Raw genomic sequence first — 27,188 nt, forward strand, 5'->3', positions numbered from 1 at the left:
GACGATAAGAAAGCCGCCTTACCTCGGAAACAACACTGCTCGTTGTCAGAACAAAGTTCTTTCGGCCAGTGTTGTGTCGCAAGTGCCTCTTGCACAAGGCGTCACGTTTTCCTTGTGGTACACAAAAGCTGCATAACGATTTTCAGATATCGTGCTGCTGTAATACGCGCTATAGCACGGCGCAGCCCTGGCACCACACAGTAGCAAACACAGCGTACAACGTTCGCTGCGCCGTGCCAGCCGAGTCAAGGAGAAAAATGGCGCCAGCGAAATAGAAAAACAGAAGCAAAATGCAAGGTCTGTGTGTTTCCAAGTACAACGGCACGGATATCAATGGTCGTACAGAAAGCAGATGCGAAACCGGTTCCCGAGGAGGTCGTACAAGGGGCGAGGAGGAGGCGAGGAGGTCGCGCGGCGGCAGCAGAGTTTAAAGAGTGGCGGTCCTTTCAAATTATCAAGGGACTTTAGCAGAACGCCCTCTTCTCCGCCCCCTGGTGCCTTGCGCGCGATGGAAGACTGCGCTTTCCTGATGTCATGACATTCAGTATATGAAACACATATTCAATGCTAAAAATATCCACATTGAAATGGAGATTTGAACATCGATGACAGAAAGTGATGCTTTATCTTTTTATTGAGTTGTCTACAAGTCACATTGACATTCTTGGCCCATACTGACATAGGGTGGGTCTGTTTCGAAGGCAGCGAAGCGCAGATCAAAACTTGCGTTGAAGAAAGATTCGCGTACATAGATCAAAACAAATAGGCGGCTAAAGTGCTCACGTATCGGTACATCGAAAGCGGGGTCAAAAAATGAAAGAAGAGGTTAAGGAAGTTGCCAACCAAGTACAGGGTAATTGAATGTGTAAATAGCCAGGAATTATCAAAATCAAAGTGAGAGAAGCGGAGACAGTGTATTGACGGAAAAAATTGATACAGTAAAGGCGGTGAAGATTGACAAGAATGGGAAGAAATTAGAAGAGAAAATACGTACTATAACACAAAGAGTAGTGCCGTCCTATTTGAGGCTCGATCTGGTTGCCTTAGGACAAACACAAACCGGAGCAAATACTCGCAAAAAGATTAGGTGCGTTTATGGTGCATCAAAAGTACTGACCACAAATGCAATGCGAATGGATCCAGCCAGTGGGACCCGTATGTAACTTAAACCTTCCAAAAGCGCCTGAACTTAACTGGACGTAAGCATCAAGCGGTCATCAGTCGAGATAAGTTGGAGACATTTAGAGTATGGGGGTAAAAGCAGGGAAGAGACTTCGTTACAGGCCTAGGTAGCGGCACAAGGTAGACAGAGAAGTTCCGAAGAAGAGAAAAAGATTAACGAAAGGTACACAAAAATGTTCGAAAGAAAAGCATGCATAGCATACATGATTAACTCAAGAAGGCTAGGTGACTGTTTGTCACTGTTCCTTTTAAAAGGGGATGTCAATAAAGCATCATTTTCGTCGTCATCAAACTCCCGTACTGGTTCCCCATATCTTCCCTGTCACGCCACCGCTGTAATACATTCGTGGACGTTTTATTGTCCCTATACCGTCGTCCTCACGTGGTCGTCGTTCTACCAACGTCATCATCCCATTCTTGCCATGCGTCACAGTCACAGCCAGCCCTGTCGCGCCAGTGTTATAGCAAAGTGGGCCCTTGCCGTATGTAGTCTGTCGCATACAGCCGAGAGGAACAATGAAAAAATGAAAGGAAGAATGATCACGACAGATTTTAAATAAGGGTGTTATTAATTCGGGGTGTCGCCACATTGTTTAACTGCCAATTCCGTTAACATCGAGTCATCGTGAAATGGGTTCTGCCTGCAATTTTCCTCTACTGTTATTTTTGAATGCTTGTCCCTGAACAACGTATATTCGGAAGCATTAATAGCCGTTGAACAAACCATGCCCGAAGATGAAGCCACCATATTAGTTCCACTCAGTTTAACACGTCAATTTTCTATCTTCCTGTCGACCCCTGTCGTATTGACCAACACATGTGGCGTAGACTGGTTTCCACTCGTAAGGGTAGCAAAACTCAGCAATTAGGTATATTACAATATTGTAGTAATTCCTAAATTTTGAGAAAGGGTCATTACTAATACAACTGGTGACTAAACGGAAGTGATAATTTTTGTTAGAATGTTTGCGTATCCTTCCACCTACACGAAGCTGCGTGGTCTTTTCATGGTGTGCTCTGGAGTTTTGCCTGCAGAAAAGAAGGAAAAAAGACAGTGAAAACTAAGCTAGAATACCTAAAATTACCAGCAAACCCGTTAATAACCGCATTCAGTGTTACGAAAAATACTCTGCCCGGTTCTTCAGCCTGAACTACAGCTCACACAATTTGCTCAACACGCAGACCTACTCGGTTTTTTTACTTATGCTCACCCTTGCACTGAGCAGTTATTATCGCTAAGTTTTTAACACAAATATTTGCAATATAGTGTAATGTTTTGCTCTCTTTTGTTAAAATGTGCATTATTATGCCAATCAGTGCTCGTATTTTGGCACAATCGTACGCTTATGTGCGATTTTATGCCTACGCTCTCTGCGTATTAAAAATTGAGTGCGTAGAGAGAGGTTAACCATGTTTACAAATGGCTTTAGTCAGCACCATTCCAGATGGTGCTAGTAGAAAGAGCTCTGAGCGTTTTATCATCTCTGTTGATCGCAGTCGCTGAGCAGTAGCTATCTAATTCTCAGACGGTCTGGAAATGCCTCAAATGCCCGTTGGGCTCTTTCTTGTGCAAAATCCTAAGTATTGAGGTTTGCCAAACGTAATTCTGTTCATAACTTTAATTGCTGACCAGAACAACCACGCTATGGACACCATATCTATTTTTGTTCACTTTCTTACGACATTGTAAATTTTTTGTTAAATTTTCTTGAGGAAGCGGTAAATACGGCCTATAACATAGGCTTTCTTTAGCGATGTCCACAGTCTTGAGTTTAGGCTGCTCTTGACACAATATCTTTTCATTAAGTGTCATCGCCGAAAATCTGAATACTGCATGAAATATTTTCTATTAACTATCGACCTAATCAAGTACTCTTTCAAAAACAACAATAACAAATGTACAGAAACAGTTGAAGCTGATTCTCGGAACCAACAAACCATGTAGTGTTTTTCTTTCACCATACTGCGTTTGCATTGGCTCTGATTTGTTTTAGCTCCTATCGCAGCATGAATAGCACAGCAGAAAGAACTCTATCAGGAGACGTATTCTGTGATTATAACTTTCGGCAACAGTGTCGCCTTGGCTACGCCTTCGCCATCGGCACGTGCAGATTGGCTGTCTCAGCAAAATCAGTAAATAAACAGCGCTATCTAGTAGTTTCAGTCTACGGCAATATTACGTCACGCTGTCGATGGTTGCTCCCGACATGACGTATGTTGAATAGCGGAACACGTCTTTTCACATTCGTTTGGTGCTGAAGTGTAGTAGAGACAAGTGAAGTGTAGTAGGTCGTTTATATTGCTTGTTTTTAAGGCGGCTTACACGTGGTGTTTCACGGCGATATTATTGAGTGTTGACGGGCTATTGCATTCTGTTGCTTCCTATAAGTGACAATTTTCGTTGACAGTGTCTTGAAGCAGCTGACAGCGGCACCATGAACAACGCGCTGCTCGCCTGGTTGGTGGTCACCGGTTGGTGGTGAAGTGTAGTAGAGACAAGTCAGACGATGCCACTCTGGCGGTGAACGATGGATGACGCACAGATTGAGAAACAAAGTGTGTCGCTTTATATTATCATTATATTATTACCACATGAGTTGTGCACAATTTGATAATAAAAAAAATGATTCGGACTTTCTTTTCAAGTTATTTCACTTAAATCGGCCGTAGTGAACCCTAGTTCCTGTGCAGAAGCCGTACTGAGGTCGACACACTCGAAAGAACAAAAAGCACACACACACAGTTGAGCCACTCTGCACTCGCACGGTGCGCTCTCTCTCCTATTGTGTAGCGTTTGAAAGCGCGCGTAGGCCGTGCAACGATGACCTCGCGGGTGCGCAGTCGCTTGAATTATTGCAAGTGCCTATCGCCGTGGCGATAGTGTGACTGAAAATGATAATCGCAGTATACGGCCTCAGAAGTAATCTTTTCTAAGCACTTATCTATGGTCCTCGAGAAACCTGCATTATATGAAAGTCCTTAATGTGAAAGGGCTCTGCATTGCGCCTAGGTGAGTGCCAGTGATTCGCTGTATGAGACAGGTGCCAAAGAAGGAGCACGCTTGGACAAGCCGGCTACATTATGGCTCTAAATTCAGTGATGCTCCCTAGTAGTACACGAACATCCAGAATCACAAACTGAGATGTATTACGCACCTTTATGTATACACTGAAGTATCTGTACAAATATTACTGCATACTTAACTTATCCGCTTTACCTACACACCACTCGTAGTCTCAAAAACCCGAAAACCTGAATACTAGGTCAAGGATTCATTATGACCTGTCAAGAGTATCGATGCCGGTCGGGGAAAAATAAGAACTTGTTCCGCAAACACCGAAGGTGACTTTCGAAGTAAAACGAGCTTACACTTCATGCTGCCATACACATCAGCATTCTTTTGCTTTGTAGCCTCATTGAAGTGTGATCGTTTGGTGCGGCTTCAGGACAGCTGCACATCGTTGGCCATTGCAGGTATGACTGCCAGATGCGCGGCTGTGGGTTATCTTTGAAGCAAACTAATTTCTTGTTTACATTGGGTCCCTTAGTGTTGCACAACTCGCAAAGCTGGAAGCGTTCTTTATGCAGGCGACATTGGCCGATTGCAAAAGCGATGTCGTGTGCCAGCGTTTCAAAGCACCAGACTGCTCCCGGGAATGATGGGGGAAACTAGTGTGGTAATGGTGCGGAAACTATAGCCGCGATGACGTGTTTCCATCCCCTGCAATCGTAACTGGCACTTTCAGAACACAAAAGCACGGCCTTCGAGAATAGCTTCCATCCCTGGGGTGTGCTTAAGACACACCCTCTCGTTGCTATAAATGGCGACGCGCGCGCCCAGCAAATTGAAGGCAAGCTTGAACGATAAAATGCCTGTTACCTTTCTGTCACGCTAATCGTGTGTCTGTGGTATCTGTTGAAAATTGCTAGCGACCGCCGCGCGTTTCTTGTAACCGTGGTTGGGGGCCTGGCGACGCCCCAAGAGGGAGCCGGCAAACGGACGAGGGCCGCCCCGCTGGGCTAGCGTCCCGACCGGCGCCTTGACCCGAAACCTGATCCATGCCCTGTGTTTCCGGCGGACCACCTGTTGGGTTCCAGTCGCCGGTGCCTCCGAGAAGGACGAAGGCGTCGGTGTGACCAACGGATAACTTCAATTTTGTATTTTCTTTCCTCATCCTTTTCTCTTCACTGCGATCATCATCATCATCAGCCTGGTTACCCCCACTGCAGCGCAAAGGCCTCTCCCATACTTCTCCAACAACCCGGTCATGTACTGATTGTGGCCGTGTCGTCCCAGCAACCTTCTTAATCTCATCCGCCCACCTAACTTTCTGCCGCCCCCTGCTACGCTTCCCTTCCTTTGGAATCCAGTCCGTAACCCTTATTGACCATCAGTTATCTTCCCTCATCATTACATGTCCTGCCCATGCCCGCTCCCGCCCCCCCCCATTTCTTTTTCTTGATTTCAACTAAGATGTCATTAACTCGCGTTTGTTCCCTCAAACAATCTGCTCTTTTCTTATCCCTTAACCTTACACCCATCATTCTTCTTTCCATAGCTCGTTGCGCCGTCCTCAATTTATGCAGAACTTTTTTCGTAAGCCTCCAGGTTTCTGCCCCATGGGGCTCTTGCATTGCCCAGGGGGCGTTGCGAAAAAAGGGCTAAAAAGCGCCCTCTGTCCTAAAGTGGGTCGTACCACGCTCGGTCGTCTGCTTCGGAAAGCAAGTTTACAATATGGACCCGCCACTTTCGGTTGTGTTGTATCACGGCCTGCAGCGAATATCGGCCGTCGAAGCTGTTCTTCAGGGGTGGTACGCTGCGTAAAAGCAAGAAATGGTGCAGTGCCGAATACGTGTACGCCGTTGAAGAATTAGGCGGCGAAGTTTTAGCACGGTGTCAATCGCAAGTGAAGCGAGTCGCGTACGAAGTGGAACTTCAGGTAAGGTTTGCACGCTAGCTGCTAGATTCAGGCGCACAAACGCGAGGAAATGCTTGCTATAAATGAATCCACAGCAGCGATAAGCAGACATCATGTGTACGGAGCTGCTCGAGCGCAACATCGTCCGCGCCGCGACGGAAGCGGTCTTTCGACATGCCGTGAAACGGCAGGCCTGCTGCAACCTTTGTTGACTGCATGACGCTAAACAAGTAGTCATGCCTTCGTTGTAGTAGCGGCCATCTGTCCCTTTTAGTAACTGGTAATAACTGATGCAATGCATATGAGCTCGCACGTACGTGTGAATCACGCTGAAGCGCGAACTCATGCGCTGCTCGCTTGATGTAGCTTTTAATGACAGCGCTCGAATATCGATGTGCTGCAATCAATACTGCCTTGCTGCGCTGCCTCAACGTGCTGGCTTGAGATGAAGGATGAGCGCATTTAACTCTCTTAACCTGTGCTGCTTGTAGTGGAGAGTGAATTGTCATCGAATGAGCCCGACCATTTGTGCTCATTTGCACACACCTGGTCACTTCACCACTTCGCATCGGTCGAATTTTTTATTGTCGCTGTAGTCAGGTCTCGAATCGTGAATTACCAGCCATGCCTGCTGCTATGTCGGTCTGCTGTGGGGACCGTAGGTTCAAAAGACCGAAATTTAGAACGCAAATAATCAAGCAAGCTTCAAGACACGCGAAGCAGTGAGCGTGGCGCGAAGTTTCGCTTACTCAGCGCGACGAACTGCAGCTATGCAGCGCGCCCGCCGCTCCACTTCGTGAGGCCTTCAAGGAAAACGGTAGAATCTGATGTTGGGATTCAGGCCTTCTTGTTCACGGCAGCCCACGACGCAGAAGTAATGACGGTGACGCCTTTTCGAGGCTGGGCTAGGTCTCTCCGAATCGGCGTCACCGATTCCTTCTGCTCCCAGCATTACGTCCCACGGCACATGGAGAGTCCGTTTTCGTTAAACTATAGGCGGCGTCGAGCTCGCAGCGTGGTCGGCGTGGTCTGTGAGAAGTGACGAGCCTTTTCGCACGCGCAACAGGGCATAAAAAAGTGCGAATTTACGCAAAACTCGGCCTAGAAACGTGCTTCGCCATACCCACGGCTCAATACGACTCAAGCTGGTACGACCCAGAGGTCGTTTCCCGCGCCGCCACCAGGCGCCGCTACTATACCTCAAACTCCAGCGTAAGACGCCCATACGTGAGTACTGGTAGGACATAGCTATTATACACTTTTCTTTTGAGGGATAATGGCAACCTGCTGTTCATGATCTGAGAATGCCTGCCAAATGCACCCCAGTCCATTCTTATTCTTCTGATTATTTCCATCTCATGATCCGGATCCGCCGTCACTACCTGCCCTTAGTAGATGTACTCTCTTACCACTTCCAGTGCCTCGCTGCCTATTGTAAATTGCTGTGCTCTCCCGAGAATGTTAAACATTACTTTAGTTTTCTGCAGATTAAGTTTTAGACCCACTCTTCTGCTTTGCCTCTCCAGGTCAGTGAGCATGCATCGCAATTGTTCCCCTGAGTTACTAAGCAAGGCAATATCATCAGCGAATCGCAAGTTACTAAGGTATTATCCATTAACTTTTATCCCCAGTTCTTCCCAATCCAGGTTTCTGAATACCTCCTGTACACACGCTGTGAATAGCATTGGTGAGATCATACCTCCCTGCCTGCCGCCTTTCTATATAGGGACTTTGTTGCTCTCTTTATGGAGGACTATGGTGGCTGTGGAGCTGCTATAGATATCTTTCAGTATTTTTACATATGACTCGTCTACACCCTAATTCCGTAATGCCTCCATGATTGCTGAGGTTTCGACGAATCAAACGCTTTCTCGTACTCAATGAAAGCTATATATAAGGGTTGGTTATATTCCGCACATTTCTCTATCACCTCATTGATAGTGTGAATATGGTCTATTGTTGAGTAGCCTTTACGGAATCCTGCCTGGTTATTTGCTTGCCTGGTACTTTGCTTCACTGCGATGTCCTTTGCAAAATAAACATTCAGTCTCGAAGCGAACCCCGACGAGTGAGAATCGTTCCTTCGAGGCTCCTGCGCGTGCGGCCGCTATACGCCGCCCGAAAGAGTCTCACGCAGTTTGCAGTGTTAAGAACGGCCCGCTGACGTGCAAGTTTTGCCAGTCCGTTGGGACAGCGGGCGTCAACTTTTCCTGGAAGGCCACCGCAAACCTCTAGCCACGGTGTCACTAAGTCGACTGTGTGTGGACAAGAATACGCGCGTCCTCGACTCTCCCTCGCTTGAGCCAAGATGAGTGCGACGAAGCACGCTTTGAGGCTGAATCAGCCACCGCCAACCGGGTCTGCTGTGAACAAGGTTCTCCCCGAGGGAACGTAGTTCAAGGCCCCCTCCCAAGCGCCGTTCAAGACGCAATACAATGGGCAAACGGTGGGCGGGCTGCGGGGGTAAGCTCGGGGAATGAAATGCGCCTTTATAATCGTAAGCCCCGAGTTCTGCGAAGACCATCTGACCGTGGTTGGGGACCGTGAACCTGTGCGGAAATGTGTGTGTGTAAGCCCTCCCGCCTACGGTCCCTGGTCGTCTCGCCTACAGTGCCAGGTCGGCTCGCCTACGGTGCCTGGTCAGCTCGTCTACGGTGCCTGGTCGAACGTTTCCCTCACCTTCGGATCGAGGGAGCACCGAGTGTTTATAAACCGCTGTTGTGCGGCTGCTCAGTGCACTTTTCTCTCGCAGTCATGCTAGACTGATGAACTGCAACGTTCTGATGTAGATACTGTAAATAAACCCATATTCCTCGTTCTCGATGAGAAGCGGTCCTTCCCTTCAACAACGTCCTCATCGTGGATAAGTTGGACGACGGCATGGGCCAGCTACCATCTAATTCATGCCCCACTCCAATCTTCACAACTGATTACGAGCGATAGGATTGAGCCCCCAATCCTTACAGTAGTCGCACTCGCGAAGTGACCTTCACAGTGTTGGTCGTAGCTTTTATTCCACAGTCTCATGGGCAGAGGATCCGGCCACCAGGCTGGGAAATCCCGCTTTACTTTCAGCCGCCGGACGTGTAGTTATATTTATTGAGTGATAGCCTGTAAATCACGCAGCTGTTGTCGCTTCTATAATGCGAGCGCTAAGCACTCTCCCTTCTGAGCACTTACGCGACGGCCAAATTCATGTCAACGTTTGTGGTGTAACACACCACAAATATTGTAACGTAATACAACAATTCACAGGAGATTGGTCCAAGTGAGAAAACATTCAGGTCAAGGAGCGTAACGTTATCATGTGAAGTTGCCAGGCGCAAAGCGTTCATCTGGGTAGCTGTAGCCGCTGATGCTCTCCCTTTTTTAGCCTGGTTACACCAGACAATATACAACACTGCGTTCAGCTGCGAGGTTACCTCCAGTTTTTTTTTTTATACGATGCTTGCGTAGCTCCTTGGGCTTTGGCCTGGACCGACTGGTCCGTCGCCCAGTTTTTCGCTTCAATGACTTACCGAGGTGTCGCAGCGCTCGCGCTGTAGGAGCGCCGGAACTCGTAAAAAAGCCGAATGTTGACACAGATTGTTGCTCTATCAAAAAACTTAAGCTTGTCATATAATAGGTTTTGAACACAAATGCCCTAGCACAGCAGCCCGAGGCCTTAGCGCTACATCGCAGATGCATATGTTGCTCGAAATCATAATAACCTAACGAGACCTTCCCTCGTTCAAGTAAGAGCTTCGAAACGCGTGACGTGTGGGTCGTGTCTAACAGTAGCCATTACAAAAGTGATAGCACGCCAGCTTCCCCTATTCATCCAGCATCGACAAAGAGCATGAGCAAAACAGACACTAAGTTCATCCGGATATGGCAATGCAACTGCTGCCGCTACAAGTGAAATATGGAGCATTACGACAGTACACTTGAAAAGCAGACATCTCGTCTAGCACCATCGGCCTCCAAGAAAGCAGCACTATACCAAAGCACATAGGCAACAACAAACACAGATAATCACGAGAAAGCACAGTGGCAGGCAGCACTTAACAGCTAACAAAAATATTACCAACAAAAATAAAGTCATAGACGGCAGGGACACTGACGACAAAATGATAGAAATTCTAGCCGCCAAAAAATAACAAATGCGTATTCGTGCTTAACGTATAGAGTTCTCCGAGAAAGAGAAACCAGTCCTAAAACTACCTGGTTACTAAGGCTTCAACCATTGCCAAAAACGACGGCTTAATGATAGTAGGTCACTTTAAAACAGCACACCAGGCGTGGTCATGGTCAAGGCAACAGCACTACAGAATACGAGTCAACAACATTGTTTGACGCTACTCATGAACCTCTGTAAACTCGCGGACTGGTGCGAACGAAAGGGTATGCAAATCAATTTTGATAAAATAGTTGCTATGACAATAACCACAATGAAAAAGCCACTGTATCATACGTACCACATTTCTAATAAAACTATTCAATCAGTAACATCTCTCAAATAACTAGGGCTAACTATCACAAATAACTTAAAATGGGACGAACATTTGAAGAAGGTTTCTACAAAAGCGTTTAATAAACTTTGCTTTTTGCGCAGGAAATTAAAAGACTCACTGTGAAGTGTTAAACTCGAGGCATAGCGCACTTTGGTTCTGCCAGTCCTTGAATACGCTTCCGCAGTATGGGACCCATACTACGTTAAAGATATTGCACAAGTAGAACGAATTTAGCGCCTCACTGCTCGATTTATTGTATCTGACTATCGGTCTGTTTCATCTGTTACTGACATGTTGCAGCGAATGAATCTGGAACCCCTCAATGTCCGCCGAAAGAGTGCGAGACTAAAAACGCTTTATTGGATCTATCACAACAAAATCGGTCTGCCGCGCGAAACTTATCTTTCCCGCGCACGACACAAGTCTTCTAGAATTAATCACTCGAACGTTACCCGCCCGTACTTTGCGACGACGCAGGTGCTTCAGAAGTATTTTTTTCCGCTCAGAATTGAAGAGTGGAATTGCCTGCCAGCGTCTGTTGATTGTGCAAATGTAGATTCCTTTGTGAAATCTTTGTCATCGCACTTGATGTAAACCTCTCCTGCTTGGGCAGCATTGCTGCCTACACTATTTTGAAATAAATACGACTCCACGTGGATAGGAAACAGTGTGTCCAGATTTACCAGCCCCGACTTCACCGTCGTAAAGGGAATACGACAGGCAGAATTTCATAACACGGAGGAAACTGCAGGCATGCAGTGAACACTTTATACTAGCCACCGCGCTGCCAATGGCGCACGCATGCAAACGAGACTAACAAAGTTAGATTCCTATCGAAACCAAAGAAATGACTGTAGTATAACAGACATCGAATCACTGCAACAATTACTGCAACTTTCGCCACATGATTTCAATAAACATTCCGAAGAAAAAACCCTGACCACAGACACGCCGACTGCAGAACTACACCTCCTCCATCTCTGCGAGGCCAGACGCCGCCTAATCAAGATATAGAGAAGAGAAAATATCACCCGGAAGTTAAAACTGCGCATAGCGAAAATCGCATAAACAGCAGCGACGTCCGCGAGAGATCTCATGTGGCAAATATGGAAGCAGATGTGCGACGGCCTACAGGGTACCCTCACCACAAACAAAACGTGGTAGATTCACGCCATCTCCTGCATCGAACAGAAAGCAAAGCAAAGAGTGAACAAACAGTCCAATGGATCCTAGACAATTATTCAGGCATCGACAACGACATCGCCACCGAACTGAAGACGGGATATATATAGGAACCTACACCAATAGGAACCTACACAACCGGCTGAATGCAGCGCACGACGAGTGCGAGCTGGACAAAACAATCATGGTTGCAGAAGTTCGGCAAGCAATTCAATCGCTAATTTGAAACACCATACCGGATAAAGGCAAACCCCAACAGGCTTCTGAGCAACCTGAACGATCATTCAACACGTGCTCTGACCCAATTATTTCTACCACCATCGCACGCCGAAAACCAGCAGAATAAAAGCATGCAGGCAATCTCCTTATCAATAAATTAGACAAATACCTTTACCTGAAGAATCTGAGGCTGGTATCACTGAGTCCATCTACCGCGAATCATTTTCAACACGTCGTTTTGAATACACCTTAACGCTGTATGTCTTGGGCAATACAGCTTAACGAACGATCTTTTGTGACCATGAACACGGGAGCTGGTGGCATTTGCTACTATCAGGGCTGTCTAATGCTGTCACGGAAAGTTTTGCGTAAGCTCAGTTTCCGCCTGCGAACAGGTGCATGCATACAGTCTCACCTCAATATGTAGCGCGATCACAGGATCCTCCCATAAGTTGTCCACGGTAACATCAACTTTCCCATCAGGCTTCACGACGAATGACCTTCCAGTACAAGCGACTGAAGTCTTCACGCCAGAGATGACGTCGCAGTATGTTCCCGGTGGTAAAGAAGTCTGAAGAATCACGTCAAGACGGAAGTCCTCGTTGTTGATGACGACGAACGTCGCGTTTCCACGGCCGAATGCGATTGCATGGTAACCGTTGTCCCACCAGTTGGTGACAGGCGAGAACCCCGCCACATTGTGCAGCTTGACAAGGTTGTAGATCTGTCTCCATCTGGAGTGAAAGTGAAAGCAGAGTCTTATTGCATGTGCGCACAGTATCTCGAAGATACTGAGTCATCTGCAGCGGAAACACTGGGCCGGTTTCATGTGATACGTTGTGTGTCCGGTAATACAAAATGTCACCGCTCTTGCTGCGTACGTTACAGAACTCTCCGGCAGGAACACATAAGAAATGAAACAGCGAAAAAACGTGTCACACCAACCGATCCCTAAATACCGCTCATGGAAAAAATATGCGTACAGCAATGCAATTGCATTGTCCAATACATAGGTTTCCGCAAGTTTCGTTACAAAAGGAGGACAGCTCAAACAGGAAGAGCTTTATTTTAGTTCTGCTTTGAAATGACTAGCTGTCCCATCGGAATGATTTTTTTACAGCGCTGCTGGGAGTGTGCCTTTAAAAAGAAACGCTCGAAAACGCTATCAGCCAGTTTTCACGGTTACCTTATAAAACTACATAAGTCACAGAGTTTAAATTTTCGAACACTGTGGCTAACAATAGGGGCAATGTGCAGGCCAGTTCGAAAGTTTGTGTGACAGTTTGGAGTGTGCTGAAAGTTGTTAAAGGCTCAATTTCGACTCGTTTGGAAGCGCTATATGAAAGGCTTCAAAAGTTTACCCGCTTAACTCAAAGGACCAGACACAGAAGAGGTTTAGAATGATTAGGAAATGCGGCTTCCACAATGGGTAACACTTACCGAAAGTTTGAAAGTTTTCTGAAAATAATTTTTGAATACTCGTCTTCACGCAAAGTTTATGCAAATAGTGTGTGTTTTGTCATCAGCAGAATTGCGTTACAAAAAATTATTGATCCCTCCTTTTCAGTTTTGCACGCGTGATAACGAGGAATGCACTTATTCCTCCGTAAATTATACAACCCTCCTCGTTTGTGTAGGAAGCAACGAAGGGGAAGGGACCGGGTAATGTCTACGCAAAATTTAAGTTTTGTGGGAATTATGGCGTTTGCAATAATTTAACTATGCCAGTGCTCCAGAACGTTATGAGTATGTTTTGCGAGCAACGCAGAATAGCTACGATTGGAGGATTTTCTTAGCCGAGCACGAAAACAGACTTTCGTTCATTTTTCTGACTTGTGGGGTGCTATGAACGGTACATTGCGAATTACTCGCAAATGGCAAGTCCATTAACGGACGCCCTCCGAAAGGGAGCACCGAGTAGAGTACACAGGTATAAGGACAAAGAGAACGCTTACCGAAGTTTGAAAACGCTATTGGTTTCTCGTGCTTTGCTTCGCGCGCCAGACTACACAAAGGAATTCATAGTTCAATGCGACGCCAGCGACAGAGGTATGGGCCTGGTACTTAGTCAGGTCGGCGACAATAACGAGGAGCATCCTATCCTCTATGCCAGCTGTAAACTAAATGTAAGAGAGGAAGCCTACAGCGCTTCAGAAAAGGAATGCGCTTGTTTAGTTTGGGTCGCCCAGAAGTTGTCGTGTTAGTTGTACGGAGCGACGTTCATCTTCGAGACCGACCACTGTCGTCTGACCTGGCTCGATGAAATGCCACAAAAAAAAATAGTTGCTTGCTCCGATGGAACCTCACTCTCCAAGAGTACAACTTCTCCCATAGATATAAGAAGGGAAAGTTGCATAGCAATGCGGATGGTTTGAGCAGGCTAATTTGAATTCTGCCTTTGAGGGTCCCGCCTAAATTTTAGGGTTACTAGTGTTAATTTTGTTAAGCCAAGAAGATCCCCTCTCATTTAGCAAGATTCGATCCATGATTGCTGAAGTTGTCAGCACGAAATTGCTTCAAAAATTGGCATAGCGAAATGCAGCATTTTTTGTTTCTGCACTTATATTTGCTGTGAAGCCTAGTGGGTCTAAAGTGAGAGCCAAGGTACGTCATCTCGGCGCAAAGCCGTGTTGTGCGGTTCGTTTTGCAGTTGCCTGTCCTTGTTGGATGTTTCGGGGTGGTGACATCATTACACAAGTGGTTGCTGCGATCCAAGGAATCACCTCCTGGCCACCAGCCGTTCTCTTCCTGCCCAGCCGTTGTCAGCGCTGGACAGTCGAGATTTTCCGGGCCATGGAGGCACTGTTAAGAACGGCCAGCTGAAGTGCAAGTTTTGCAAGCCAGTTGCGACAGCGGCGGCAACTTTTCTTGGAACGCCACCGTTACGCTCCATCCTTGTCGCAATTGTGACTGAATGCGCCACCGCTGCCCTGGTCTGCCGCAAGCGGGGGAGTGCTAACGGGAACGTTGTTCGAGGCTCCTTCCCACGCGCCGTCCAAGACGCAAGACAATGGTCAACCGGCCCCGCTGCAGGGGTCAGCTCAGGGAATAAAAGGCACCTTTCCTGATACAAGACCCGAGTTCTAAGAAGTACGTCTGATGTCGGCTCCGGACCGTGAATCTGGTGCCAGGAAGTGTGTGTGGGTAAACCGTCCCGCCGAGAGGTGACTCGTTTGCGATGACTGGTCGGCCGTTTCCCTCACCTTGGGATCGAGGGAGGAACGAGTGTTTATAAACCGCTGTTGTGCGGCTGCTCAGTGCACTTTCTCAAGCAGTCATGTTAGACTGATGCACTTTCTCAAGCAGTTATGTTAGACTGATGCACTTTCTCTCGCAGTCATGCTAGACTGATGAACCGCATCGTCCTTATGTAGATACTGTAAATAAACCCATATTCCTCGTTCTCGATGAGAAGCAGTCCTTCCTTCAACAACATCCTCAGCATGGGTAAGTTGAACGACGGCATGGGCCAGCTACCTTTTAATTCATGCCCGACTCCAATCTTGACCACGAGTTGCGAACGGTGGGATTGATCCCCCAATCCTGACATTGAATACTCCAGCTGTTCGGATGGAGCTAGAGCGTTACAATATTCGCGGTAATCTGTCAAAACAATAAAAAGCGCAAAGAATAAACGCACCATTGCTTCACACTAAATGGTTCTGCCCGCCACTTGGTAAATAATTTTCGATAGAATCCTTAGGCCAATGAATTCAGTTTCCCGTTTTGACATATATTTACAACTCCGAACAGATCGTTTGACAGTAAAATGGGAAGCCTCATTTATTAAGCATAAAAGCAGCCGAAAGTGTTGCTCAAGTTTGTTCACAGTGGTGATGCAAGGTCACACGTGCAACAGCACACATCGCAGTAAAACACTGTGCCCATCGCAAGATGCCACTCTCAGCTAACAGGCTCTATGCAGCGGTAATATGCAATTACTTCCCTTAAACAATACACATACTCTATGCATAAACTCCGCTTCCACGAACCAAGAACTCAACTAGGCATCTGCGATGCCATCCGCACCTTCGCGTGACGTACCAATGCCAGTAACAGACCGAACGAATGTTTAGAGACTTGGTCAAGAATAATCTTGGCTTGAACACAACTGTTCACTTCTCAGTAACTGCTAACTCAGTAACTATGTGGCTGAAGGGGTTCTTGATGACATGGTAAAATGTGTAGTTCTCAGGCGTATCAGATGCATCAGTCATGAACAAGACCTACTGGAATGCGCACTTCGATATTGCAACATACTGTTGAGACTGTCCTATCCCCATCTTGCGTAAACTCCAGAATGAACGGAACTACGTCGTGTAGGTACACTTGCAGTATCCGTAAAGTAAGTGACGCGGTCATCAAGGCACCCTGCAACGAAGCGCCGGCATCTCCGAGGCCATGGTATTGGCGAATTGTCTTCTGCACTTGCGAATTATCGCGCTAAAGATACAAGCGCGCCACGTTAGGATGACTTATGAATTTGTTGTAGGCTTGCGTTCAATCACAAAAAAGTAGGGTAATCATAATTTCTCATAAACATTTTCATGCAATCTATAAAATCACGAGATTTGAACAGTGGGCTAAATGTTCAACGTGATCCATTTTGTGCCTGAAAATAGCAAAAGGGCCAGACTGAAACATCAATACAAACATCTAATACCAAGATAAAATTATAAAATGATTATTCTTCTGAAAGTAACAAAACGTTGTGCATATATGGCCACATCGCATGCACAACGACGACTTCTCGGGGTCTCCCGAGGTGATCAATTGTCACAAATTTTTTTGCTGAGAGCTAATGCTGCGGACCTCTTATCTGCTGAGACCAAGAAAGATACCTTGACATATGTACCACAAGGCGTAACCTGCGGCGCTATAACTTAAAGCTAATCCAAAGTGTGTCTTTTCCTATTCTGCTAACAGCCCTCCATGATAGGTCGAAAACATTTTCGGGCCACCCTCACTTTCGTGTCTGTCACGCGACATCCCCATAACCGCGAAAGCTGTCCATCTGATTAACGCATCCACATTGACTATGCATGATCAGAGCGAATAGAGGAGGAGGAAATAACTTTATTGGGTCCTGAGGAACCCCTCCCCGCCCATTCTTGTTTAGTGGTCGGCAGGGGTCGCGGGCCGCACCCACGTTGGGACGGGAAGCCCGTGAGCCTCCGCCCTTTCGTGAGCCCTCTGGACGCCCCGGAGCTGGGTCTGGTGGTCGTCGCTTCGCAGGGCGTCCACCCAGTCTTCTTCTTTAGTTAACACGGTGCCGCTTAACGCGGAGCCTTGCCAGAGCATATGCGCTAGCGAGAAGTACGATGCGCCACAATCCGGACATTGCGGCTCTACTCCCGGTGAATAACGGCTCAGTCTGCCTCTCGAGGGGAACGACCCTGTCTGAAGCATTCTGAATATCGATGACTGTGGTCTAGTGAGTTTAGCGTGGGGCAGCGGGAAGGTTCTCCTCGACAGCTGATAGTGAGTTGTTATTTCGTTGAAGGTGAGCAGCGGGTCTCGGTGCTCCCCTCCCTCCCCGCCACTTCGCTCTCCACGATCGCCATGGTGCGTGAGTCCTCGCCCGCGTCCGTGCGCCAGCTCGTTGACGTGGGGAAATTCGGGGTGCACGTCGGCCCCCATGTGGGCTGGAAACCATTTGACGATTTGCTGACCCGCGGCTCCCTCGCTGCCGAGGACGGCCGCCGCTTCCCGCGATATCGAGCCCGAGGCGAATGCTCTGGCCGCCGATCGCGAATCAGTTTAGACGTAAGGACGTTCGGGGTCCCTCATTGCTATGGCTATTGCCACCTGTTCGGCCACTTCGGACGTTACCCCCTTGACCGATGCTGCGTTAATTATTGTGCCATCCCAGCGTATCGAGACGGCCGCGTACCGGTCATTGCGCCCGTACTGGGCCTCGTCTACAAATGCCGCCAGTCCCGGGCAGTTGGCGGTCGATTTCAGCAGTGCTCGGGCCCTCGCCTTTCGGCGCCCCTCGTTGAATTGCGGGTGGACGTTTCTCGGAAGCGGCTCTACCTTGAAAGTGCCCCTTACCGCCGCGCTGAGCGCGACGCTGCGTGCGTTGCACTCTGCCTCTGCATTTATCCCTGCTTCTTCTAGGATGCGTCTGTTGGCCCTGGTGGTCGACAGCCGCACGACCTGTGCCTTGGTCTGCGCTTCGATTATTTCTGATAGTGAATTGTGGACCCCTAACCGATCGAGCCGCTCCGTGCTTGTAGTAATCGGAAGACCTAGCACCCTTTTGATGCTCTTGCGCATAAGTGTCTCTATCTTGGCCGCGTCTCTCTTGGTCCATTTTAGCGCTGAGGCTACGTAATTTACGTGACTCATGAGGAAGGCGTGGTAAAGTCTGATAAGATTGCTCTCGCTGAGGCCCCCCCTGCGGTTCGTCACCCTGAGGATCAGCCGGAGCATGTGCTCCGTTTTGGACGTGAGTTTCTTGACAGTTTGCGTGTTACCGCCTTTGGCCTCAATTAGCAGCCCCAGGATTCTTATAGTGTCCACCCTGGGAATCGGCTGACCGGCACTCGTGTGTAATTTAATCGGTATTTGATCGATCGGCGTCAAATTCCTCATGCCTTGTTTCGAGGGCCTGTACAGCAACAGTTCCGATTTGCTGGGTGACAGATGGAGTCCCGTTTCCTGCAGGTACTCTTCCGTTGTGTCCAGCGCCTCTTGAAGAGCCCGTTCGACTTCTGCGTCGGACCCTCCCGGGCACCACACCATAATGTCGTCGCGTACAGGGCGTGATTGACGTTGGTCACTCTCGTGAGGCGGTCCGAGAGCCCTTTCATGGCCAGATTGAATAATAGTGGGGAGAGCACCGCCCCTTGTGGGGTGCCCCTCGCGCCGAGCGTGTACCAATCGGACGTGGCCTGTCCTAGTTTGATCGTGGCTTTCCTGTCTCTGAGGAAGGAGCCTATGTAAGAGTGGAATTTCCGGCCGAGCCCCATCACCGAGATCGTATCCATGAGAAATTTGTGTTTCACCGTGTCGAACGCTTTCGTTAGGTGTAGGGCCAGTATGCCCCTGGAGTCTCTTGTTACGCCGTCGATTATCTGCTTTTTCAGTTGTAACATTACGTCCTGTGTGGAGAGGCCCGGTCTGAAGCCCACCATGTTATGTGGGAAGAGGTCCTCTCTCTCTATGTACCGCGATACTCGGTTATGTATGGCATGTTCGGCCGTCTTTCCTACGCAGGAGGTTAGCGATATTGGCCGCATGTTCTCCGCCGCAAGTGGTTTACCGGGTTTCGGTATTAGTATGACCGAGGCCTCTTTCCAGACCTCTGGTACTCGTCCCGTTTCCCACGCTCTGTTGATTTCTTCAGTGAGCTTCTCGACCGACTTTCCGTCTAGGTTCCTCAACAGTTTGTTCAAGACCCCGTCCGGGCCCGTAGCGGAGCGTCCGTTGAGGCCTTGTAAGGCATCCCAAATTTCCGATTCCGTGAAGGGCGCGTCGTGTTCTTCGACCTCTGCCCCGGCGTATTGTGGATAGTCGCCGTCGGCTGACTGGCCCAGTGGGAGATACATCTCCGCCAGCTCCTTTAGGAACTCGCTTTCCGTTGTGCCCTGCTCCTTTTGCTTTTGTAAAATCCTATCGATTGCCAATCTCTGATTGCCTTTGGACTGCCTGTCGTCTAACAGTTGCTTTAGGAGGTTCCATTTGCGCCCGGTTCGCATTTGTCCGTCTACCGATGCGCACACCTCGTTCCACTGTTGCTTGGAAAGCTCGATCGAGTGCGCTTCGATTTCCCGGTTTAGTCCCGCTATTTTCTTTCGCAGTCTGCGATTCAATCTTTGCGTTTTCCACCTGGCCGTGATGGAATTCTTTGCCTCTAATAGGTGTGCCAATCTCGCGTCCATCCTTTCCACGTTCAGTTCAGTTTGGACAACCCTCGTCGCGGTGCTAACATCCTCTTTGAGCCTTCTAAAAAGATTGTCTAGATGCGCGTATTCGCTTGTGTCTTCCTTCCTTATTTTGCGGAAGGCGTCCCAGTCGGTGACCTTAAATTCTCTCGGTGGTGCCGCCCTGATGGGGATTGTGACCGCCAGTATGTAGTGGTCGCTGCCGAGGTTCTCGTGCAGGTTGCGCCACTCGGCCCCTCGCAGGTTCTTGACGAAGGTCAGGTCGGGCGTCGTGTCCCGCGCCACCGACGTACCTAGTCGAGTCGGATAGCGGGGGTCCGCCACCAGCTCTAGCGAGCACGTAGTGACTGCCTCCAATAGCCACTCTCCCTTAGGCATTGGCCTTGCGTAACCCCAGGCTCCGTGGGGCGCGTTAAAATCTCCTGCCACTATTAACGGTGCCCCCCTGGCCATTGAGGCCGCCTTCGTTATTATCGATGTAAACGACTGTCTGTGGTCAGAGGGCGGGCTGTACACGTTCACTACGAATACGCTGTTTTTCAGCCAACTGTTCGGTATGATTTCGATCACGGATACCTCCGCTTTCGCATTGCCTAATTTCAAATCTCGTTCCTGGAAAGAGCATTTCTTCGCAACGAGGGTCGCTACTCCGCGCTTACCCTGTTCGAATTTGGACGAGGCGACTCGGTAGCCGGACAAGGTCGCCTCGCTACCCAATGTTTCTTGTAAAATTATGACGTGCGGTTTGTCCGCCTGTGAGGCAACGAACTTTAGCAGCGGAGCCTTGCGCTTTTTGAAGCTAGCGCAATTCCACTGCCACATTACCAGCTCTCTAGTTGAGTTGTTCGCCATGATTGATGCCTTGGATTTGTTTAGCACCTGCAGGCGCCATAGTGTTTCGATACGCGTCACTCTTGCCGCGAGCGCTACCATGCTTTCCGCTAGTTGCTGAACCATTAGCTGCAAAGAGCTAATCGACTGCTTAATTCCCAATAGGATGCTACTGGACTCGGGTTCCGTTGGGTTTACCTCCTCCGTCAGGGGAGGGGCCCTGCGTTTGACCGAGCGAACCGACTGTTCCCCTTGCGGGGTTGGTGTACTTTGCGGCACCTGCTGCAGCTGTTGTTCGACTAGCTGGGGAGTGGAACCTTGTTTCCGAAACGATTCGAAATCCGCCCTCATTTTCTGAATCTCCGCCTTGAGGCGCGTGTTTTCTTCCACTAGCTGAGCTATTTTAGGGTCCTCCTTGTTATGCTTTGGCAATGCTACCTGCGTTACCTTCGATTGTGATTTCGGCTTTGGCTTTGGCTTGGCCCGGTCCGCCCAGGTCGGCCCCTCTTGAATGCGAACTTGGCAGCGGGAGCGCCCCCTGGAGCGGGAACGGCCTCTCGATAGGCTGCGCTGTTGTGTCGGCGTTGTCAAACATCCCCCTCTGGAGGCGCTTGCCACGCTTGAATCGCGTGATCTACCCTCCAGCTGTTGCGGCTGGCTTTGCAGCTGCGATTTCTTCGCATTTCTGCGTCGGCGCCTCCTGCGCCGCACGACGTAAGGGATTTGGTATCGTTGCTTGCACTTGCTGTCCACCGTCGGGTGTTGACCCCGCAGAGGGCGCACTTGGGCGAGCACTGGTGGTCTTCAGCCGGGTTGTTGGCTCTGCAGCCACGGCACCTTTTCTTGTCAGGATTTGGACAGACGTCGACTCTGTGGCCCAAGTCACCGCACCCGTAGCACACGTCGTTCTGCCGCCTGTATAGCGTGCAGCGTATTAGGCTAACGCCACACATGACGTAGTTCGGCACTTTCATGCCGTTGAAGAGCACTACCACCGTCGAGGTGTTTTTGATCCGCTTGGCTTCCAAGGCCTTGGGATTTCTTTGATTCACGATCATGGCCTGAAGCTGGGCCTCGTTGATTTCGGGGTCCACTCCTCTGATGACCCCCTTGCACGTGTTCTCCGGCGCCGCAATGTATGCGGCCACATTGTATGCGCCTTCTCTTAGGTGAAGCTTGTGAACTCCGGCGTATGCGTTCGCGTTCTTCTCGGTTGGCGTGGACACGACGAGAATGTTTTGGGTTGCGTTCGGACAAACGATGTCTTCCTCGGTCTCGTTCGGCGGGAGTGATGCCGCCATTGCTAGCGCCTGCGCCAGGCGAATTGGACACTTTTTTTACGTCGAGGCCGTCTCTCGGCCTCACTATGATGCGAATGTGGTCCCTCGGTAGCCGGGGGAGCCTCGATGCGGCGACGAGGCGCTTGACCGCGCTCTGCGAGCCGGCCGTGCGGCAGCCGCCCTTCGTCTCTGCTCGTCCCTAGTTGCCTCGGTCCGGAACGGTCGGTCCCGGTTTGGCCTTCTTGTTTCTGCCCATGGCCGTTGTCCAGCCTGGGCGATTCGCTTCTTCTTGGGAGATGTCTTCTCCCTCCACGACGGTCTCCATTGCGGGCATGCTGCCGCGCACACGTACGAGCGAGGCCTGGGCCTGTTCGATCCTCGCCCCCGACGATAGGCCTAGTCGGGTAGGGCTAGCTGAGCCTCGGCGTGGTCCGAACTAAAGGCCTCGGAAATTGAAAAGAGCGCACTGACGGGACGAAAAATGGCACATCGGCGTGTTCCATAGAAGAAACTGCGTCGAATAGTGCACATTTCGTTGCTAGGAATCACAGAAATCAGTCCGAAAACGTGTACAGAAGCGGGAGCCGCAAATTCCACATACGCACTGGTCGGCTTCTTCTTCTTCCTCCGAACAGAAGCCGCACAGAAAAATAATTATTTCTTATTGGAAGCTTTTTTTTGCCATTCGCCCTGTTCTACTGGTCAAAAGTTTTTGGTCTGCGCCCACTTCACCTGTCTGTCACACGACGTCACAACATCATGAGAACTAAGCTCGAAAAAAGTGTTGTGTACGCATGAAAGATGCATTGCCATGTACGACAAAACTAGATTTTTTTCTGAATAGCCACAGGCTGCCCCTTTCCAAAAGCAATAGAGCATAGTTGCCCGACGATCGCTTTGGCACTGGTTACCTTTGATGCCGGGGTGCGTGCACTCATTTGTGTGTAATAAAAAAATTTGCATGGAAATATAACGTTATCGAGACCCTTCGACACGTGAACTACATCGCTCTGCCTACTCTTATTCGACGGGAATTCATTTTAGAGGCATTTTTAACGTTCCCTTGCATGCCACCGCGGTTTTTTCGCCAGCCACCGCAAGCTAAAGTAAGGGGCTGAGGCCCGATCGCAGACGTCGGCACTACCCTCCTCATCCAGTTTTTCACTGGACTGGCCCTGACCCGCCAAAACTTTCTGTACTTCAGCGTGCTCCTTGCCAATTGTGAACCAACCATATCAGCAAAACCGCTCAACGCAGGCAATGCTATTTGCTTTCAAAGCAAAGAAAAGTGGCCTCCTTATTGAGGAATGCGTTTGATTGGGCTTTTCGGGTTCCAGCCTCATGCTTCCGTCAGCGGTTACGTGATTGGAACGAAAACAAATTGGCATAGCTTTACGTTGTAGGGACCCTGGCGACACATTCGTGAGGTTTGCCTTTTATGGAATAGGGAGAGCAAGAACACTTATATGCAAAAGTGCTGAATGACGGCACCCTCCTCTCATGCCGCAAGGAAGCGGAGGTGTCGCGCACGTTCCCTTACAGTGGAGCTGGCTTACCTGTGCTCGCATATCCATCCGCCTCCGCAGGTGTCATCGCTGTGCCGAATGACGGGTTCGATGTTCCACGCGGCATCCGACGGCGGTCCGAACCAGGCGTTTCGGTCCTCGCCATCCCGGAAATCCCGGGGCCAGCGGTAGCTGCTCATAACGCGAGGCAATCCATACGGCCACGCTAGTAGGAAAACGTTGGCCATCTTGTAAAGGCGGGGCTCGAAGAACGTCAGGATGTCCGCGCCGCCAGCTCCGTGGCCCCTCTGGCTGTCATGATTGTCTACGAAAGTCAACGCGTCTCCACTCGGAAGGAAGCCCCAGTCCTCGCCAAAGTTTCTAAGGTACTTCAGCAGCTGATGCGGCCGTTTCCTAAGCACGGCTCCTTCAAAAAAACAATATGCAAACTGTCAGCAAAGATGCACGGTAACAATAAAATTCAAACAGCGCTAAACGACAGGACCAGAATGAGGAGGAGACAAACACTGCGCTGACAAACACGGCGCTGAGCAAAGATGCACTTGCGCGTGCATGCTTTCTCCTTTGGAAAACTAGCTACCAGCTGCAGTTTCCTCGCTGAAAATTTCACTCAAACATATATTGGTTGCATTTTATTACCATGAATTCTTACTCGTCGTTCGATGATAACGTAGCGCATAGACGCGCCTTCCGCGTGGTAATTAAAGATAAAAGCCACCCCTTAATTAACGATCACAGCCTGCTGGGCGAGGTACATATTTTTAAGCCACTCAGCGACAAATGGAGCAATGCTGAAGCCCATCTCGTTGGCAGATTGTAAGTGTGCTGCCGCTGCACAGTAACGCGTTATTCAACCGTAATACTCTACGTACGATGTGCAGTACACCATATGAGGAAATACATTAGTAGAGCAATATAGTAAAAGGGGCTCCGCCAGTAATCTCTTGTGGGTCACCTAGGCTCTCAGCGCTCCTAGCGGATTGCGCCGAAATACACCAGCGAAGACTTCCATTTCAGTTTTGCTTGAGAGCGCAGCTCTTAGGCGCCTGTTCCTGCGGCGAGCGTGAGCGTTGTCCTTCGTAGTCAAGTCAACGAACGCAACGAAGGGCGAAAGCGAATAGAGCGCGAGAAGGAAAGTGGAGCAGGAGATATGGCGAAAAGAAGTGTAGTGGCGCGCAAGGCGGCTTCGTGGCACGTGTCGTCTCTACGGAAACAAAGCGTTGTATGAGCAGAGGTCTGTCTGTTGCAGCTGCTGTGAAGGGGACCCACTCGTAACCTACACGCCGCCTGTCGCGATCTCCCGAATAGCGAAGCAGTCGCGCCACAACGTTCCCTTTGCAACGTGTCGAACGAGGCAGATTGGCCGCGCCAGCCAATGTATCGCGATATGAAATCGCGCACACAGCTGGGCTCAAATTTCACATGAGAGAATATCGTAATCGTCGGTGATTTTCTGGTTAGACCGACGAACGTTGCATGCTTCATCGAGTGGTTTCACGTCACGCTTGCGCCACTCCTCAGATTTCCTGACGACGAGAGGGCAAAGCTACTTAATTCGAACATTTTGTTTAAATTTATGTTGATTACGTCTTAAACTCTAACTTAGGGCAACAATCATGCAACGCATTGATGAGGTGCTGAGCAATAGTACTAAGCTTTATGGCGTGTAAAACGTCCTTATACTTCACAGGCGAAGATATATCGAAATCGATCATGCCGCTGGAAGGTAACTGGCCGTCTGTTTTTGTACGGTTGATAAAAAAGGAAAAATTGTGAGCACTGAAGCCTTTCCTAGTACACAAGTGATAAACAATATACGCAGCTGAACGTACGATGCCAGTAACACAATAAGACAAGTTATTACAATGAGTGCAATGAATACATTGCAGTAAGTTGCGAAACACATTACGGCAGAAGTGATCTCGCGATCACTGTCGAAATTAATGCGATTAGCAATTTAGAAATGTATCGACACGCCGTATTGCTGAAGTAACGTTTATTTAACATCTGTAGTGCTGATTCTTAGGATTTTGATGCTTCGGATAATTGCGACATACCCCGATACCCCACCATTTTCCAATGTTGCTCCATTGCACTCCTTGCCAAGGTCTCACAAGAGCTTGGTGGCATGACGATAGCATGGCGCCAAAGTAATTACGACGATTGAATTACGAAGAAAGAATGACATTAATGGAACGACAAAAGAAGTATTTTATGACGATGATACAAATGATGACGATGTCATATGGACGACAGCATGGCGACGGCAACGTAACAATAAATTAATGACGACGAGTGTATGACGTTAGCAAAATTTCTTGCTGGGCTAGTTGATTCATGCTTAACAACTGAAAACTGGTAAGCGCAGTTCCAATGCGCTTACTTGTACTCTGTTGTTTAGTGTATGACGACGATATGCCATGACGCAGATTATATGAAGACAGCAGGATGACAAAGCTGGAATCACATTAATGGTTCGAACAGGATGGAATGACGACGACAATGCGGGAACGAACCCATGATAGCGACTAAGGGCGACGAAATGACGAACACGGCTTGACAACGGCGCATACTTACGACTAAATGACATCATGATTACGATAGACTGATAAAGAAGGAATGACGTCGATCGATCGAAGTAGGCGGTATGATGAAGAAGGCGTTACCACAACGGCATGACATTATTGAAGTCATAACGATGGTAAAATGATAGTTCGACGACGACGACATGAGGACGATTATGTGACGACGACGGCGTGACCACGACGACAGGACGAGTGTAGGCGGAGTTGGTTAGAATGACAACAGTGCAAGGAGCACGGCGCCATCAGAGCGACGTTAAAACAACAAATGCATGACGACGATAGGATGACTAGGGTATGAGCATAATAGGATGAAAGCGAGTGTATGACAGTATAGGCATGACGAATACTTTATCATGAAGGCTCTAAGAACACGACCGCATGACGAGAGGTGGACAAGGAGGCTGGAGTGACGAAGATGGCCTGACAAAGCCGGTTTGACAAATGTTGCGTAATAGCGATTGTCTGACAATGATGCAGTGTCAACGATGGCATGACAGCGGCGGCCTAATAATGAAAGAATGACAACAGCACGATTATGATATAAAGAAGAACGATTAACATCGATGGAACGACGAAAGGGGTGAGACGACTACAGGAAGACGACAACGGGAGTGCGTTACTACAGTGATAACAAGAATAAGACGACAGCATGACAGCTAGATCATCATGACAGTGGTATGACAAAGACTGTGACGACGATGGCGTGACGACAACGGCAGGACGACAGTCGAAGGATGAATCTAGAATTACGACAGTAGAAGTACTACGCCGGCACGACGACGACGGACTACAACAAATGTCGGACGATGACCGTATAATGGCGACGCGATGACGTGACAGTGGTGTGGGGATAATGGACTGACTACGAGCGTATGATGACCATGCCTTGACGACAACTGCATCACGAAGCCTGTGTGACGGCGATGACGGTACGACGGCGGCCTGACAAGAGTCCGAATAAGAGGCTTCTGTGGCGAGATTAGAACGATCACGAAGGCGTCACAACAGTGGTGTGACCATATGGTGTGACGAGGGCATGCCAAATGTATGACATCGATAGCACGAAGGAGACGGCTTGAAGA

The 27,188-nt window shown here is 48.9% G+C and overlaps 1 protein-coding gene across 1 annotated transcript in view; it reads right to left on the bottom strand.

Annotated features, from left to right (window-relative positions):
• Nucleotides 1–1,000: 1,000 nt before the first annotated feature.
• The window catches only part of LOC135904297 (alpha-amylase-like), an 89,908-nt gene continuing 63,720 nt past the window's right edge, over nt 1,001–27,188 (bottom strand). Inside the window, exons 5-7 of the mRNA XM_070533595.1 lie at nt 23,552–23,927; nt 12,411–12,729; nt 1,001–2,211 (exon numbers count right to left, since the gene is read on the bottom strand). Coding sequence (XP_070389696.1) covers nt 2,188–2,211; nt 12,411–12,729; nt 23,552–23,927 — 719 coding nt within the window. The 3' untranslated portion in view covers nt 1,001–2,187. The remainder of the gene's footprint in view (nt 2,212–12,410; nt 12,730–23,551; nt 23,928–27,188) is intronic.

This window comes from Dermacentor albipictus, chromosome 2 (genome assembly GCF_038994185.2).
Source record: "Dermacentor albipictus isolate Rhodes 1998 colony chromosome 2, USDA_Dalb.pri_finalv2, whole genome shotgun sequence".
Classification (NCBI taxonomy): domain Eukaryota; kingdom Metazoa; phylum Arthropoda; class Arachnida; order Ixodida; family Ixodidae; genus Dermacentor; species Dermacentor albipictus.